At 41.6% G+C, this 18,260-nt stretch overlaps 1 protein-coding gene across 1 annotated transcript; it reads right to left on the bottom strand.

The window, feature by feature from the left end:
- Positions 1-4,981: 4,981 nt before the first annotated feature.
- On the bottom strand, positions 4,982-17,968 carry LOC123510623. Its single transcript, XM_045265909.1, has 6 exons — positions 17,817-17,968; positions 12,726-12,866; positions 9,626-9,667; positions 8,144-8,224; positions 6,587-6,684; positions 4,982-5,775 (listed from the first exon to the last, which is right to left on the bottom strand). The coding sequence occupies exons 1-6, from the start codon at positions 17,950-17,952 to the stop codon at positions 5,608-5,610; spliced, it is 666 nt and encodes a 221-aa protein (XP_045121844.1). The 5' UTR covers positions 17,953-17,968; the 3' UTR covers positions 4,982-5,607.
- Between the last annotated feature and the right edge of the window lie 292 nt (positions 17,969-18,260).

Below are 18,260 nucleotides of genomic sequence, written 5' to 3'. Positions count from 1 at the left end.
CTCTCTCTCTCTCTCTCTCTCTCTCTCTCTCTCTCTCTTTCTCTCTAGCTTGATATAAGTATTGCATTTTCAGTCTTAACTATTCTTAAAACAATTTCTTCCCTACATCATCACAATTTTCAGAAGCTACATATGTTATTTTAGTGTTCTCAAGGATCTCTTCTCCCACTGATGATGCAGAATCCTTGCTACATTTCAATTCAATCATGAAAACACCCTTGAAGACGCCACTTATCTCCACACGAGCTGCTGTAACTAGTGAAGACAAGATCCACAAATGTTTGAATAAAAAGTCTTCATCTCTTTCATGAATTTGCGTCCGTGTGTGTCGTAATTCCTGCAGCTTGTAAACGCACGCATCCGTACACATGTAATCTATCGACGCTAACTAAGGCGCGGGAGGTAGAGTGTGGGCGTCCATATCCCCGTGACGACAAGAACCACTCAAACATTTCGCAAAACTCGCACCAATTTCCATTCCTGTATCTTGCAGTGTCGAAATTGCAACACAGAAACACGACCACGGGCACTACTACCAGAGAGAGAGAGAGAGAGAGAGAGAGAGAGAGAGCTGATCACAATATAGAAATGAAGCCACAAGCCAATAATCTGTTTGTGTGGCGAGCGGCCGCGGCCCAGATAGCTGAGTGCTACTAAAGCGGAGTATTAATGCATTAGGCATTAGGCTAGACGGAAACAAGGTTCATGGAAATAAGCTGATGGAGTGCCCCCGGCGAGGCAGCCCAACGAGAGGCGGCGGCTACAGAAGGGGCAGCAGGAGGGATGGGAAGGGAAGGGAAGGGAAGGGAAGGGAAGGGGAGAGTGAGTAGGGTGGTGTGGAGGTGTGTGGTGAGGAATGGAGGAATGTTATTGTGGTCTCTGTGCATGTGTGTGTGTGTGTGTGTGTGTGTGTGTGTGTGTGTGTGTGTGTGTGTGTGGTTCATAGAGTGGTGGTGGTGGTAGTGTTCAGCTGTCTCGTGGTTTTCATGTTTGTGGTGATATACGTAGTGTGTGTGTGTGTGTGTGTGTGTGTGTGTGTGTGTGTGTGTGTGTGTGTGTGTGTGTGTGTGTGTGTGTGTGTGTGTGATGGAGGGAGGCATCCTCAGCTTAGTTGATATTATAGTCTGGCTCAAAATGATAGCAATAAAATGTAATAGTCACTGCATGGGTTACCAAATTAATGTACCAAGTCAGGAACAACACTTCAAACTAAACTGGAGCACTAAATAAATATAACTTAAAAATAACTCTCATAACTAGCGCATGACGATTAGAGAAAAAAATATATACACCAAAGAAAAAGCATAAATCAACAGAACCTCTTCAGTACTGGGACGCATTTTTACCACGAGTTTTGGGTATGATTAGACGATTTCATTTACATCGGGAAGGTTTTATGGAGGTCAGAAGATCAATGGCCAGAGTCTTCACTATTTATTTCAATCCGGAGCTGTTTAAAATCGCCAAATAGTAAGGAGAAAAGTATGAAATCAAGTCAAGGTACTGAAGGTGTTGTTAAAATGACCAAAGAAAAAAAAAAGAGTAAAAATGAATACCCCAATTTATCAGATAATTCCAAAAGGTAATTAGTGGGTCAACAATGTGAGACTTGAGTGAAGACAGGCGACTATCAAGATAAAATTAGATGTCAATGCTACTAAAAATAAAATGTTATCACTTACCCAGAGAGAGAGAGAGAGAGAGAGAGAGAGAGAGAGAGAGAGAGAGAGAGAGAGAGAGAGAGAGAGAGTGTATAGGGAGGGGAAGGGAAGGAAAATAGAGATGGAGTGAGGGAGAAGAGAGAGAGATAGGGAGAGAGGAAGGAGAGGAGAGTACTGATAGCTGTGAGGACTTCCATGACGTCAAACACCAAACTACGTGATATGTTCGCACTTTATGACAGAAAACGGAGAGAGGTGAGGCAGTGAGAGAATGGGAGGCGGCGGGAGGCATTGATGACGTCATGCACGCCGCGGCACCTACTCACACCGCCCACCACTCGAGGCGCCGCGCAGTGCAGATAAAAATAAGAAAAAATGAAATCCTACGTATGGAGGAGCTGAGGGATTACACGACTCTTGGCGATGAGGGGAGAGTAATTGGAAGGTCCCGATGACGTTAGACTCTCAACCCACACGTCTCGCTAGTATTCAGAAACGCTTGACTCTCACAACGACTCTTCGAAGGTCACAGAATCATAGACGAGGAGAGTTTTCAAGAGTGTTTCAGCAAATAATAATGTAAAAATCTTAACGTGTCACTAGAACAGTAAAAAAATACTTGAAATCCCGTGTGACTTCAACTAGAGGCCTTTGAAAGTAGTGAAGACACGGCAGAGAGAGAATACGTGACCGTGAACCTGAACAGAGTGACATTAGGAAAAGACCATATTCTGAGAACACTACTGCGATACACATTCTTTCCTTACAGAAGGCTCTAATTCAACTGCTACTGTTTCCCTAAGGTGTTCTTGTGGTTTTAGTGAATGATTACCAATATAATTATGTTATTTGCAGGAAGACACTCTTGAGAACTCGGCTTATTAACTTGTTGGCCTTTAAGAATAGTGGTGAGAGAGCAACGCGTTTATGAATACGGCTCTTGATTCCATGTTCTCGATGAAGGAAAAATTAAAAGAGACGAGACTGAGTGACTGACAGTGCAAGACGACACAGCAGAAGGTCACGACGCAGGGAAGGGAAACAGTGACGGGAATAGGTCACAGGTGGGCGCCGTCCTCTTGGCACCCATGGAAATAATTGTCCCGGCAAGATGTGGAGAGGAAGGCGGCAAAAAGACCCTTTGATTGGCGGACTTACTCCACACCGCCACTAATGAGCCAATCAGCACGCGGGACTTCAGATTCGTTCCCCGACTTACTCTCAAGCAGGATTTTGTGGCAGTTATGATGTAATTCCATCCCTCACACCTTCACCGCCTTCCCCTTGACGCCAATACGGCCCAATTTGCCTCGCCTGACACGTGGCAATTCGCAATCATACCCCCTCCCCTCCCCTTCCAGTCACTCTACCTCACCACCCTCACCATTTATACTCCACTTCCATCTTCCACTACACCAATACCTCTTATTTCTCACCTGGGTTACATATCCACCATCACACTTCTTCCACCATGATGTTATTCCACTTCTCTCCTCACAATTCTGTCTCATTGATCTTTAACCTCTTCAACACCATGACGTGTTTTTTTCATATCTATTCTCATTATTTGGTGATTTCATACAGCTTCAGAAACTTATATGGGGATTAAAATAGTGAAGACTCTGTGCATTAATCCTCTGACCTCCATAGACCCTTCCTTACGTAAATAAAATCGTGTAACCATAACAAAAACTTGTAAAAATGCGTTCCACTACTGAAAAGTTAAATACATCATCTACACTCTTCTCTCATCTCCACCCAACCTTTGCTCGCCACCATTCCTCAGCTTCCACCATAAATCAGCAATAACAGCAACAAACCACAACTCCATCATCATACTCACTCAAGACTCGTCAGCCGGCCACGTCTTTGCTTCTTTGTATCACCACATGGCAGACAACTTACATCTGCTCCTGCTCCAGTCTCTCCTCGTGGCCCTTGAAGCTACGGGACAGTCACCAAGTTCGCGACACACAGCCACGTACATCAATTGTCCGCGTCACGCATTTCACTAATTTAAAAAGTACTTTCCCGCGGTCGCAAAGTCACGTCCACCCTCTCACACAACATGACGTGATTGCCTCTCCCTGCCAGAGACGCTGAAGACTCAAACTTCAAGTCAACCGAAGTCTCGAGATGAGCGGAGATGAGGGAGGTCTCAAGACATTTGTCCCTATCCTTTAGCTAAATGTATCGTTTCTTTAAGGAGACTGGCAACTGGGTGGGCCTTTTTTTTTCTTTATACTTTTGTTGCCCTTGGCCAATCCTGCTATTACATAAACAAAACAAAAAATACACAATACGTAACTGCTCGTGAGATGCACCACGAAGCTTCGCACCACTCTTATGAACTCATGCTGCAGCGTTATCACATAGACGGAAGTGTTACCAATTATGAGTATGTGTAGAGTGAAATATACTTATTTTCACTACATGTTCTTTTGAATTATGTATCTAAAATAACTGCGATGCGGTGAACTCCATCATCAGGATAAGAAAGACGTGGACACCTGAACTCAAAGCACAGACAAATCACGAACATAATAACAGAGAAGAAAAATGTAAAAGGAAAAAAAAAAATCAGGATGTTCCCTCCGTGGCATAAAAGACAAGGTAGAAAATGGTTGTGAATTCTGATTGACCCCTTCAATTGTCAGTAGTGGCTGTGACCACCATCCCTTTTGTCTCCCTGATGAAGTAAGATAATTGGGTCCTGTGGTACGTATCTACTCTGAAAAGACCTTCCTAGTTAGTTACCACACACACATCCACACATACACACACGTACACATCTTACATACACACTCAACACTTACCCAATGGAAACACACGTACACACACTAAAAGATAATGCGGAAAAGGACGAAAGAAATGCGTTTGGGAATAATGGATAGGAAATAGAAGCTCTGGTTTTGTTTGGGCTGGCGACTGGTGGCATCTTAAGCCCCCCTCCTGGCTGAGCTGTCACGGGCCCGAGTAGAGAGTTCTGTCTGGATGATTGGAACGAGTCATCATCATTTTCATCCATTACTAATGCAAGGTTCTCATCAACACGGAATACAATCGACGCTTTGAGGGGATCCGAGAGAGAGAGAGAGAGAGAGAGAGAGAGAGAGAGAGAGAGAAAAGAGGTTAAAATACGATGGGATTTCGTGATGTAATGCTTTGTTTTTTTATCTAGGAAAATCTCTCTCTCTCTCTCTCTCTCTCTCTCTCTCTCTCTCAAAAGAACCTTATATCAATCAACCAAACTCTCTCTCTCTCTCTCTCTCTCTCTCTCTCTCTCTCTCTCTCTCTCCCACTATAGGACACTCGGAACGGTAATGTAATGGTTTTAATTAATAATCACACTTTGTGCCGCACACTCAGCCGGACATCAGACTCCGGGTGCTTCAAACAGCCTCGCGGTGATCATGTTGCATATATTAAATGTTTCAAGTGGATGGAACAAAGTGCATCGTATAAAAACAATACATATCTAAAAGACACAAAAGGTAACTGATACACAACAAATAACAGTGACTAAAGACTAGTGCAAAGGATCTGGGCATTAGTGGATGAAAGGCTTACAGAGGAAGTCTTACAAGCAAGTGTAAATTATGCTTCGGAACACTGAACCACCGGAAACGAAGCCTCTTGCAACAATTAAGGACAAGGAGTTGGGACGCCTTATGATATTCTTCTCTATGTTTTTGTTGATTGCTTTCCTTCTGTAAGCAGTTCGGACACGCCAGGAACACACGATCATTATTTGTGCCGCAGGAAGCTCTTTTAACAGGGTTGGCCAGAGCAGCTCCTCCCCTCCTTAGCCTCACGCTAGGAAGCACTCAAGAAAAAAAGTTCCTTCTACATTCCGTTCAATGCAGGATGTAAACCAGCGTTCATTATAGGCATCTTTCACTCTCTTCCTCTACTTCGCCTTCTCCACGCAGCCGTCCACTTGTCTCTACTTGTCATCATCCTCCTTCGTCAGACTCTTCAGACAGATGTGTCTCCGTGCACACTTGCTCGGGCAGCACTTCTCGTCCTTGGCGCAGTAGCCGTCCGAAGCGCAGGAGCCTTGCTGTTTGGCGTCACCATTAGCCAGGAGAAGCGATCCAGAGGTCCTACCGGTCTGAGGAACAAAGCAAGTGACTCTCTACTCTCCTACTCTTGCTACTCACGCTGCTTATTGGGTATTCTACGCACTACTTTCCCCTGACCATTACTGCTGCCTTGTTATTGTTGCTAGTGCGGCTTGGTGGCCACTCCTGGATTCCCTGCTTAGAACAAAGTCACCACAGGGATATGATATTGTTCAGTTGGTTTTGCAATAGAAAAACGCACATCCTTTTCCAGTCTCCCGGTAGAAATAAACCTCTTTCATTATTATCAGTAGTAATTGTTTGAATGACAACGACCAATGCATTATGGTTAATATGATTAGTATGCTGCCAGTGTGTAGCTTTCATATCGTACTCCGTCAACTAACACTCTTCTTCTTGTGTCTATTTCATTTTCCAATATCTAGATAATCATTGAATCCATGCACCAGACACTATTGCAATAATGGATGACCTACTGATTTACCTAAATGCCCTCAAGAGGAACCAAACCCATGCTGATTTGAGAAGGTAGACTAAAAGATTCCACCACAACACAACTCACAATAAATGCTAAGTTACCCAAAAGTAGGAGAATACAAACCTATATTAATCAGTACAGGTAGTGAAAAACAACACCAACACACCACAATCTACACCAACACATCCCATACAACCTCCAGGACAAAATTCACACTATATTAATCAGTACAGGTAGTGAAAAATAACACACCACAATCTACACCAACACATCCCAGTACTCCTATAACTCCACCAGAACAAAATTAACACTATATTTCCCATCTTCATTGGTCTCCCCTACACCTGGTCACCTTTCCTCACCTTGGCTTTCTTGGTGTACAGGAAGATGCCTTGAGACTTGCACACCTGCTCACCCTCCTCCGGACACCTGCCCTCGTGCGCCTCATGGCTAGAGGGAACTGTGCAGGGATAGTCGTAGTAGTAGTAGTAGTAGTAGTAGTAGTAGTAGTAGTGATGGTGGTGGCAGTAGAAGTAGTAATGGTGGTGGTGGTGGTGGTGGTGGTGATGGCGTTGGTGGTGGTGGTGGTGTGGGTGTGGTAGTAGTAGTAGTAGTAGTAGTAGTAGTAGTAGTAGTAGTAGTAGTAGTAGTAGAAACAGTGGTTATTGTTGTTGACTTGTTGTTGTAATAGTTATGAATAGCTTTGTTGTTATTATTGCCGTTGGTGGGGATGTGACTGCTGCTACTGATGATGATGATGATGATGATGATGATGATGTTGCTGTATTAGTCATAGTAGGTAGTAGAAGTAGAAGTAGAAACATGAGTAAAGAAAGCAGTAATAGTAGCACCACCACACCAAAACTGCTACCAGTAATAGTAGTACGAGGAGCATTAGGAGCAGTAGTAGCAGTAGTAGTAGTAGTAGCAGTAGTAATAACAGCTGTCACAATGGCGGTAAATAATGAGTGCTTCGGTACATGTGGTAATGATAACGGATGATAAAACTAATCAAATTGTTGCCATTAACTGATGTGTGCTGCTAATTACTTTGATTTTCCTCTTTGCTGAACAAAGCGTTTCCATCCTGGTAATTTATTCTATGTGGAAAAAAAGGTGGACTGGGGGGGGGGAAGGTGGGGTGGAGGGGGAGAGGAAACCGATTACCTAGAAAATACCAAAAATAAATCATCGAAAGTGAGGATAATGATGTATCAATCCAATGACGGACATTATTACAACAAATAAAATACTGATACCGAACAGGAACGACGAAGTGAGAGCAAGTAATGAAGACACGAGGAAAAAAATATATATCAAGAGAAAGTGGAAGTAATAATGAATGTGTAATAAAGACGAAGTAAAACACGTAATTAATAATAACAAGGACGAAGAAAACGATGAGAACAGATGAGATATGAACACAAAATGGGAAGAATAAATAATAAAACAATTAACAAAGAACTGTGAGGGATGAATGCAATAAGGAGAGTGGGAAGGCACTGAGAGAGAGAGAGAGAGAGAGAGAGAGAGAGAGAGAGAGAGAGAGAGAGAGAGAGAGAGAGCACCCATGTCACTCACCCATCCTAACATGTATGCATTAATCCTTCTCTCTCTCTCTCTCTCTCTCTCTCTCTCTCTCTCTCTCTCTCTCTCTCTCAGTTTTCATACCTAATCTATACCTAATCTTCCCCTGCTTCCATATTCTTCCCATCCTCCTTATACTACTCTCTCTCTCTCTCTCTCTTACTCTCCACACTCAAGCACTCTCATTTATTCACACTCACTCAATCACTCACACGCACTACTTTGTTCCCTCCAGTCCCTCACTCTATCACTCCCACTCTGCTTATACTACTTTCTCACAACCCTCACTCACTCATTCACTCACACACTTCCTCATTCCCTCCTTCACTCACTTGGAACAGAGGTGTCAGCGCAGCAGTAAGTGGAACCTTCGTACGCGCAGTAGTAGACACAGCCCGTTCCTGAAGGTGGATCTGTAGGTACCAAAGACACGTGTACAATTAACAATCAAGCTCATCCGTATGCTTTAAAACTCATTCACTTTGAGATGCGTCAAATGAAAACACTAAAAGCAGTGCATGATCTCCATAGGTAGACACAAGAAAGACTGTGGTGACTATAAAATGGGAGAAAAATACTGGAAGACTAGTAAATAAAAAAAAAGTGAGAAAATATTGAGACTGTGATAACTATAAAATGTGAGAAAATTATTGAAAGACTATGATAAATAAGAAAAAATGGGAAATTATTGAGACTGGCATAAAAAAAAGTTAGAAAATTACTGAAAGTCTGCGGTAAATAAAACAAAATGTGAGAAAAATATTGAAAGAAAGACTGTAGTAAATAAAGAAAAATTTAAAATATAGGCATGAAGAATTTAATGGTCACAAATAATAGGAGTGAAAATTATCATAGAGAAAGAAAATTTGAAATAAGTAAAAAACAGAAATATATATATATATATATATATATATATATATATATATATATATATATATATATATATATATATATATATATATATATATATATATATATATATAAACGAGTATACACAAGAAAGGGTGAAAAAATTATATATTTTGCAGTTTCTACCCAGTATAATGATTGATGGTTATTTAAGAACAAGAAAAGATGTCCCAGAGTGGTTAGTGTTGAAGAAAGGTGTTCTAAATAGCAGGGAAAAGGTTAAGGTATTGATTTAATGACCACACACCCACCACTCCTTAACCCTTCAAAACTGACACACATTTTTACCTTGAGTTTTGGGTATGATTAGACGATTATATTTGTATTAAGAAAGGTCCATGGAAGCCAGAAGATTAATGGCCAGTCTTTACTATTTTAATCCCAACAAATGTTTCTGAAGCTCTATAAAATCGTCAAAATAGTAACCACAATGAATATGGAAACGTGCACTTGTACTCAAGATTAAACATGTGCTGTGTGTGTGGTTACCGTAAACAGGTATAAGAATATTGTTCATGTGCCCCTATGGACATCATTGCTTTAAATAAGGTGTTTTTATTACTGCAATTACAGAAACTTAATAACATATGAGGTGTTTTTATGTTTTTTTTTATATGCAAGAGGGTCACCGATAAAGGGTAACAAAATTATGAGGAAAAAAAAAGTGGTTAATTTGAATCATGTTCACGATTATGCATGAAAATAGAAATATATTAGAGCTACTTATGAGGAAAAAGAAAGTGGTCAAGTTAAATCATGTTTACGATTCTGCATGGAAATGGAAATATATTAGAGATACAATAACCTTTGCAATAAACTAAGACCAATGAACATAATTATATAAGTAAATTTCCAAACACATTCAAATTACTTAAACCTTATTACAAATTCACGAAGCAACTTACACTCGTACGGCGGATACACTTCAGGTTCTTGCTCCTCCTCAGCTGTAAACAAAAAAAATATAAATCAACAACCGTCCATTCATTAATTACCAGTGTCCACAAAGATGCAGGTTAAAATCACAAATAATAAATCTTCTATAGGATTCATATTAACCCCTTCAATACTGAGACTCATTTCTATCTTGAGATTTGTGTACGATTAGACCATGTTACTGATATTAAGAAAGGTTTATGGAGGGGCAGAAGATTAATGGCCAGTTATCACTACTCTAATCCCCCACATGAGTTTCTGAAGCTGTTTAAAATAATCAAATAGTAAGCAGAATGAATATGAAAACGCGTCATGGTACTGAAGGGTTAAGTCTAGTCATAGTAATGCACAACAGGAATACTGATTTCTAGGCTTGAAAATATCCTATGTACTTGTGGATATCATTTAAGTAAAGTCTTCTTTCACTCAAAATTTGGAACAGTCACCCTTATCAAAGTGAATATGTACCATAGTACGTGGTAAGACTTCTACATGACTGGGCTCTTCATAGTGTTGAATGATTATATTTAACCCCTTCAACAGAGAAAACCATTTTTACCAAGAGTTTTCGTTACGATTAGACGATTCTATTTGTATTAGGAAGGATCTATGGAAGCCAAAAGATAAACGGCCAGAGTCTTTACTATTTCAATCCCCAAATAGGTTTCTGATGCTGTATAAAATCACCAACTAGTGACCAGAATGAATATGAAAACACGGCACGGTACTGAAGGGATTAAATCTCTCCATTACACAGAGAAAACCCTCAACATTAAGCCAATAATATTTCAAACAGACACAGCCACGTGTATAGAACTGCCACATATATACAGGACTGCCACGTGTAGAACTAATGACTTCTTGTAACTTTCTCTTATGTTCCTGCGTTCTGAGTGTTACAAATGAACTCTTACGAAACGAAATAAAAAAATAAAAAAAAAAAAAACACTAACAGGGGTGAACATGTAGGCCTAATAGTTCTTACAGCTTACGGTATTTCATGTGCCTGTGTATTGAATGTTACAAGTGAACTCTTAACAAACGAGATACGAAAAACTAGCAGGGGTGAACAGCCTCTCGTGCGGATCTGAGGTGCAGGGAAATCTGGGATGTGCCTCGCTTTCTCCCCAGTGACGTGCAGCAATACACCTCATCCGTCCACTTCACCTCCACCTTTATCTGTTTATTACCCACCTCCTGTCACCTGAGGGTTTACTTTACGGCCAGGCACGACAGGTAACACTAGAACCATCACGCTAGGTAACACAGGTGCCGTTATGGTCAGGTTGCTGTGGCTGTTAATGATAGTGGTGGTGGTGATGGTGGTGGTGGTCAGTGCAGCGTAAAACAATAAGGAACCAGCTCGTGCAAGTCACCGAAATGAGAATGGTGTGAATGTTTGCACCTCACCTCAACAGTCACCTCTTCCTCCCTCCCTTCCTCCCCCCTACCCTCTCTCCCTCCTTCCCTCCCGTGCTAGCTTTCTCTCTCTCCTCTCCGCCTTCCCCTCACTCCTCCGGTATACTCCTCGTTCTAGTTTTCCGGATTATACTTGTGTCTCATTCTTCTTTTTTATGTAATTGGCCAGTTTTTGTGTGTTTTAATTCAGTTTAGTACGTTATTTATTGATTTCTGTGGTTTCTTGTGTATGTATCTGGTTCGGTAGCTTGTTGAGTGGATGGCTACCTGGCTCTCTCTCTATCTCTATCTCTTTCTCTATCTTTGTTCTCTCTGCAGTTATTCTCAGTCCATCACAACCACCATCACCACTTACTTATCATGTTATCTGTTGGTTTCTGTGATTTCTTATATACGTATCTGGTTTGGTAGCTTGTTGACTGGATGGCTACCTGGCTCTCTCTCCATCTCTATCTCTATCTCTCTCTGCGTCCTCACTGCAGTTATTCTCAGCCCATCACAACCACCATCATTTACTATGTTTTCTGTTGATTTCTGTGGTTTCTCATGTGTGTATCTGGTTCGGTAGCTTGTTGAGTGACTGATTGCTTGGCTCTCTCCATCTCTATCTCTTTCTCCGTCCTCACTGCAATTATTCTTAGCCCATCACAACCACCATCACTACTTGCACCATCACCGTCACGCACTATTCTCTCCCCTCCAAAATGTCACCATCACTCATCATAAAAGCCATCATAGCAGTCACCAAGCAGCACACCAGGTACTTACCATCGCTATTATATCAACACTACTCAACTGCCTATTTGGAATCACGAGGAGGGATTTTGTAGGAAGTTATAAAGGTATCAGATGACATTACATAATAACAACTATTACAAGATTGGTTTGGTCATTACTAAGCTGCTATTAATCAAAACTTTGGATCATTAACTAAGTATCGTTATATTTAAGTATCATTAAGCCTTTCCAGATTGTTTTTTAAGTAGACATATTATTATGAAGTCATTAGGAGTTAGATTTATCTGTAAATTATGAACAATATGTCTAATTTTACCCTATCCTGCTTACCAGATGCCACTAAACAGTCAAAACTGCTACAAACACGGTATTTTAAACACCATTGCAACAAAAACCCTCAGTAGTGGGAGACATCTTTACTTTGAGATTTGTGTACGAGTAGACATTTTATTGATATTAGGATGGGTCTATGGAGGTCAGAAGATTAATGGCCACAGTTTTCACTACTCTAATCCTCCGAAGTCGTATAAAATCATGAAGTAGTTAGCAGAATGAATATGGAAATGCGTCATGGTACTCAAGGGGCTAAGAAAAGAAAAGAATATCAAAGCATCCCGGTCTTATTACCTGAGGAAAAAACTTATGATCAATTTTATAACACCAACTAAAGGCAAGAGACCGAGGAATAGCTTAAGGATCTCCACAATGAATAAATGCCAAGAATGCGGTGCGTGACTTGAACCATCTCTCATCATGCAATTGTTATGCGCTTTTCACTCCACTGTCGAGACGGAGAATGTATCATAAAACATACTACACTTTGAAATGCATAATTCACTGTATTGAATTCTCTCTCTCTCTCTCTCTCTCTCTCTCTCTCTCTCTCTCTCTCTCTCTCTCTGGTATACGTACATTCAAGGACTAAGAAGGGATTCCCGTCATCACAGCAAACATAGTCGCCACTGACGGGGTTCTTGCAGTAGAATTTACAAGCGGAGGCTCTCCCCACCACCGCCACCACCAGCAGGAGAATCTCGCACCGCATCTTGACTTCTGCAGGAAAAAAGAAAAAGTATTAGTAAAAGTACAACGGGAGAAATTGGAGGATTATGGATGGGTTCGGTTTTTTTCGCGGTGTGTGTGTGTGTGTGTGTGTGTGTGTGTGTGTGTGTGTGTGTGTGTGTGTGTGTGTGTGTGTGTGTGTGTGTGTGTGTGTGTGTGTGTGTGTGTGCAGCGGTATGTGACTACACGTGCGTATAACTAACTCTCTCTTCGTGTGTGTGTGTGTGTGTGTGTGTGTGTGTGTGTGTGTGTGTGTGTGTGTGTGTGTGTGTGTGTGTGTGTGTGTGTGTGTGTGTGTGTGTGTGTGTGTGTGTGTGTGTGTGTGTGTGTGTGTGTGTGTGTGTGTGTGTGTGTGTGTGTGTGTGTGTGTGATCTCCTTGTTTTGATACAATTATAAGCAACACGAGCTAGAACAAGAACAGGAAGTGGGAAAGAGGACGAGGTAATTTTGATAGCGGCTGTTGCGGTTGCAATTGAAACAGTTATAACGGCAGTACGTGTAGTAGTAGTAGTAGTAGTAGTAGTAGTAGTAGTAGTAGTAGTAGTAGTAGTAGTAGTAGTAGTAGTAGTAGTAGTAGTAGTAGTAGTTTTAGTAGCAGTAGCAGTATTAATAATAATAGTAACCATAAAAACAACAGCAATAATGGTGACAGTACGAACAGTAGAAAAATAACAATAACAAGGAAATAAATAACACTAGCAGCAATAACAGCATCACCAGTAGCATTCTCTTCCTTTATATTAGAGTACCCCATCACAAACACTCTCATAAAAACTAACAAATCTCACACTTGTACTTTCTTTCCTTTCCTTTGTGGCAGCGGCAGTGACGGTGGCGGTGATGGGTGAGGTTAGCAAATGAGGAAGTGAAGGAGACAGCCAGACAGCTTGTGGATGCCTGCTTGGTCGCTGGTTGGGTAATGAATCTGTCATAAGGCCTTGCATGAGAGCACAATGTCATAAAAGGCTGCCCTTCCGCCGCCACTCGCTAGATTTATGGAACAATGCATCACGAGGCGGCCACCTTATGCCACGCCACACCAACACCTGCTCCCTCGCAATGCCTCGCCGAAACTCCCTCCTACTCCTCCTATTCTCCTATTTCCTTATCCTCGTCCAATTGTTTACTTTTCTTATTTACTCTTGTTTTCTATCTAATTCTTATTTTCTTTGTATTTTTCTTCATCTTTTTATCTTTATCTAGTTCGTTGTTCTCGTCCTTTTCACTTTCTAGTTATTATTTTTTTCTCTTTTCTTCATATCGTCATTGTTCTATCTTATTTTCTTCCTCTTTTTACATCTACTTATCTATTTCTTCTCCCTTTTCATTCTTCTTTTCTCTCCTCTCCATCTTCTTCGTCATCCTCTCCCAGTCTGGTCTCTCTTCACATATACATTTCCCCTTCAATAATTCAGCCACAGATCGGATACCTGAAATAATTGATACCATTCCGATTTAGACCCAAGTGATACAAATCAACACGAAGAATACAAGACAACACCTTCCCGCCAAATATAGGAGTGACAATGTAGCGTATGTTATCCAGGCTAGAGGAAGTGTTAGTTAATAGCATTGTAATATGACGACTTACTTCCTTTCCAGAGCAGTGTTACATAAGCGAAACAAACAATAAGGCATGTATGAAGGGTCACTCCAGCATAATAATACACAAGTACGCCCTCATTTCCTGTGGTGATGGGAGAGTCAAGGCCATTTAAATCCCCACTCGAGCCTTGGGTTAATAAGATACCAGACTCGCACCTCCTGAAGTGTTTTGAGAGGTTCTAGCAGACGGAGGCTTCTAATGGACAGTCTCTCAGTCTCTCAAACTATGATGCCCAAAAGAGATATACTTTATACGTTACTTCACAGCATCTTCCAGCACTAACTCACCTCGTACTCACAAACACAATGGCTAACATAATACTTAGTAACACCTTTCATTGACAATACATATTAATTTCTCACCACATCATATCAAAAAGTCATGCCATTCTATACTACGAACACACTACGTAGCATTTTTGTACACCAGCCCACCGTACACACAGAGGTTCCTATCAGACGAGTGCCTCTCCTGGATAACTTACCCCTATCAATTTCTCATGATATCCCAAAACCACCTGCAACTTTACACCACAAACGAACACACACATAACATCTTTCCACATGAACTCGTAGACACACTCAAACTCTCCGTGCAAAAGTTAACTTCTCCCTGTGCCGAAGTGCAAAGCCTGGCACCAAAACAACATACGCGCCGCTACCACTTGGCACTTTCAAACGGCGCTTTCCCGACAACACCCGTAGAGGCAGTTTTACCGGTAGAAGGGAGGGAAAGTTCTCAGCAATCTCGCGTAACGTTAGTCGTACATTCCAGCGCCTGCGTGTCGTGATGTGGGCAGTAAAGAGAGAGCCAGGGAAGGGGAGGGTACAGTGTAGAATGACAAGGGAAGGAGGAAGGAAAGGGAAGTGAAGGGGAGTGTTAGAGAGAAGAGAAGTACATGAAAGGGAAGAAAACGTAGAGACGGTAAAGCATAAAAGAATTAGCTAAGATAAAAATGAGTTGCGAAAGAGAACTGGAATAAATGAATGGAGTGCATGATAAGGCAGATATAGAAAGCATGGGATGACGAAAATAAAAAGTGCAATAAAGATTGAAGAATGAGATGGAGAAGATGAGAAGATGACCAAAGGCTAAATGTGATAGAAGGAAGAGTTATAATAATGGCAGATGGCAAAGCGAGAAAGAGTGATGATAGAGAAAAGAGAGAGAGCTAACTAGAGAGACGATTGTGGTAAAGGGGGAATGGGAAGGCTGACGAGTGTGGTAGGAGGGAAGGCTGTGAGTGGTAATAGCTGAGAGGGGAAAGGTGATAGGAGTAGCAAGTGAGAGAATACGTAGAGAGAGAAGGGTATGAGGAATGACAAAGGAGGAGCAGTAGGAGCAAGAGGAGGAAGAGGAGGAGTTACCAGAAGCAGAATGATAAAGGAAAGAGAAATGAAAAAAAATAAAGATGGAAGCCGGAGATCACACAGGCAGTGGGTGACAATATAATTTTTAACCTTTTTTCCCACTTTGCCGACTTCCACCCGATCGACTTTTCACGGAAGTTAATTAGTACATTTCACAGAATCAATAGTATTTTATCCACAAGCGAGACGAAAAGTGCAAACTTCATCCCAGCGACAAGACGACGTATAAACTAAGAACGAAAAGGCTCTGACTCTTTTGATACTTATAAATGCGGAAACACACGTCGCCGTTGTCAAAAGTGCAAATGAAAATGAATACACTGAGAGGCTGCGTCATAACCATTGCAACACCTAATCAACGAAGACGAGGAGGAGGAGGAGGAGGAGGAGGGAGGAGTGTGACACGAAAGAAAATAAGGAACGGGAACACAAAGAGGAGAAAAATGAATAAGAAACTGATGACAAAGACGATGAAGACGATGCAGAAAAGAAAGACGCCTTGGATGGCAAAGAAAATTAGGAAGAGAACTCTAAGAAAACGAAGATAATAGGGAGAATGAGACAGAACAAGATGAGAACTACTAGAACGAAAGATGCCATGGATGAATATGATGGTAGAGAGAGAGAGAGAGAGAGAGATGGCAAAGAAAATGAGGAAGAGGTCGCTAAGAGAATATAAATGATAATTGGCAGAATGAGACAGAACCTGATGAAGAGGAGAACTATTAGAACGATGAAGAGATGGAGAAGTGAAGAAGCATGAGAAGAAAGGCAGTGAGAATAAAAAAAAAAATGATAAGGAGGATAAAAATTAACAGGACGTGGAAGAAAAAGATGAGAGAGAGAGAGAGAGAGAGAGAGAGAGAGAGAGAGAGAGAGAGAGAGAGAGAGAGAGAGAGAGAGAGAGAGAGAGAGAGAGAGAGAGAGAGAGAGAGAGAGAGAGAGAGAGAGAGAGAGAGAGAGAGAGAGAGAGAGAGAGAGAGAGAGAGACCCATAACACTCACTTAACCCACTCCCCACCCCCTTTAAATAATAGAATGGGCGGGGCTAAAGGTTAAACAGTACCTCTCTAAATTCTCTCTCTCCCGCTACTTGTAATCGCTTCATTACCATTAATAGTCTCATCTGAGGCTGGCGATCATCTTCCCCTCGGGGTTAAACATTGAGTCCCGGAAAAGGTCAAGCCAAATGACCAATTACTGGGCCAGAGCGCCTCCCAGTCACCCACCCGAGGACATTCTTATCACGGCCACGATGTAGTATTCAGTTCCCGGGATGAGCCACTTTCCTTTCCTCTGATTGCTGCTATCATCGCTCGCTGCTACCTCAGTCACCGCCACTTATTTCTACTCTTGCTACGATTTGCTTGATGGGTTAAAGAATTGGTACGCATGAATATCAAACGTTGGATAATGAAATGGTCCGTCTTTCTATTATCTACTGTCTTGACATGCTATATTATGACTTCCGAGTGTACATTACTTAAAGCTTACCTGTCGCACGAAAAGATTAGAGTACATGATAAAGGTAAAATTTCAGTGACATTCATCTTTTTGCTTATCTTTACATTATCTTATCAATGTTCATTCAATTAATTCATATTTTCACTCTAATACGACTTGACATATGGAAAAGTAAACGTATTGCATGGTGATGAAAAAAAAAAAGTAATTACAGGAGTGAAAATATTGCGCACTATACTCCACGTAGGTTAACCCTTTCACTGCGACACGAAACAATTAGCAACCCGAGAAGCAATGCGTAAAGTCTTTATTAGCATCTACATGAAAGTTAACGATTAAAAAACATACATTTTACATTTTTTCTACAGATTAAGGATTGGATGTGGCTGTAGAACAAGTAAAGCTGTCTCAGAGCTATTGGTAATGAAGGGAAGGTGCATCAAGTGCCAGACAAAAGGTTAATGAAAGTTGGCCAACACTCAGCACACCACCCTGGCCTACCTCGCGTCCCTAGAGATCCTTCCGCCTCGACGATCGTCCAGGGAGTGACTTGTCTGGCCACTCCCGCCTTTTTATACCTTCTGGCCCAACGGGGAGCAGCCGGGGAAATCTGGCGGTAATGTTTCCACACGTGCATTATTACATAGCGTTTTAAGACCTGTGCACTCTACATACTTGCGTGATAGTGTCGTTGAAATGTTACGTTTTCTTAGCAATGCAGTTGATGGCTTTCGTTTTCGTTCTCCGCCTTAAGTAAAGCCACTGAGAAGTTTCTTGCGCGCGTTACTTGTGGTTCCTCGCTGTTCCTTAGTGGAATGGGAGCGATGGAAGAGCGTTGCATTGTCTCTCCACAAACCGTTAAAGTGGCCGTTGAACCCGCACGTCGAGGTGAAAAGCAATGCGGTTAAGACAAACAGATCATGTACATTGGCGGTCAACTTCTTG

This window comes from Portunus trituberculatus, chromosome 29 (assembly GCF_017591435.1).
Source record: "Portunus trituberculatus isolate SZX2019 chromosome 29, ASM1759143v1, whole genome shotgun sequence".
NCBI lineage: Eukaryota > Metazoa > Arthropoda > Malacostraca > Decapoda > Portunidae > Portunus > Portunus trituberculatus.
Note: the sequence above shows the minus strand (reverse complement) of the source record. Positions and strands in the feature narration are given on the sequence as shown.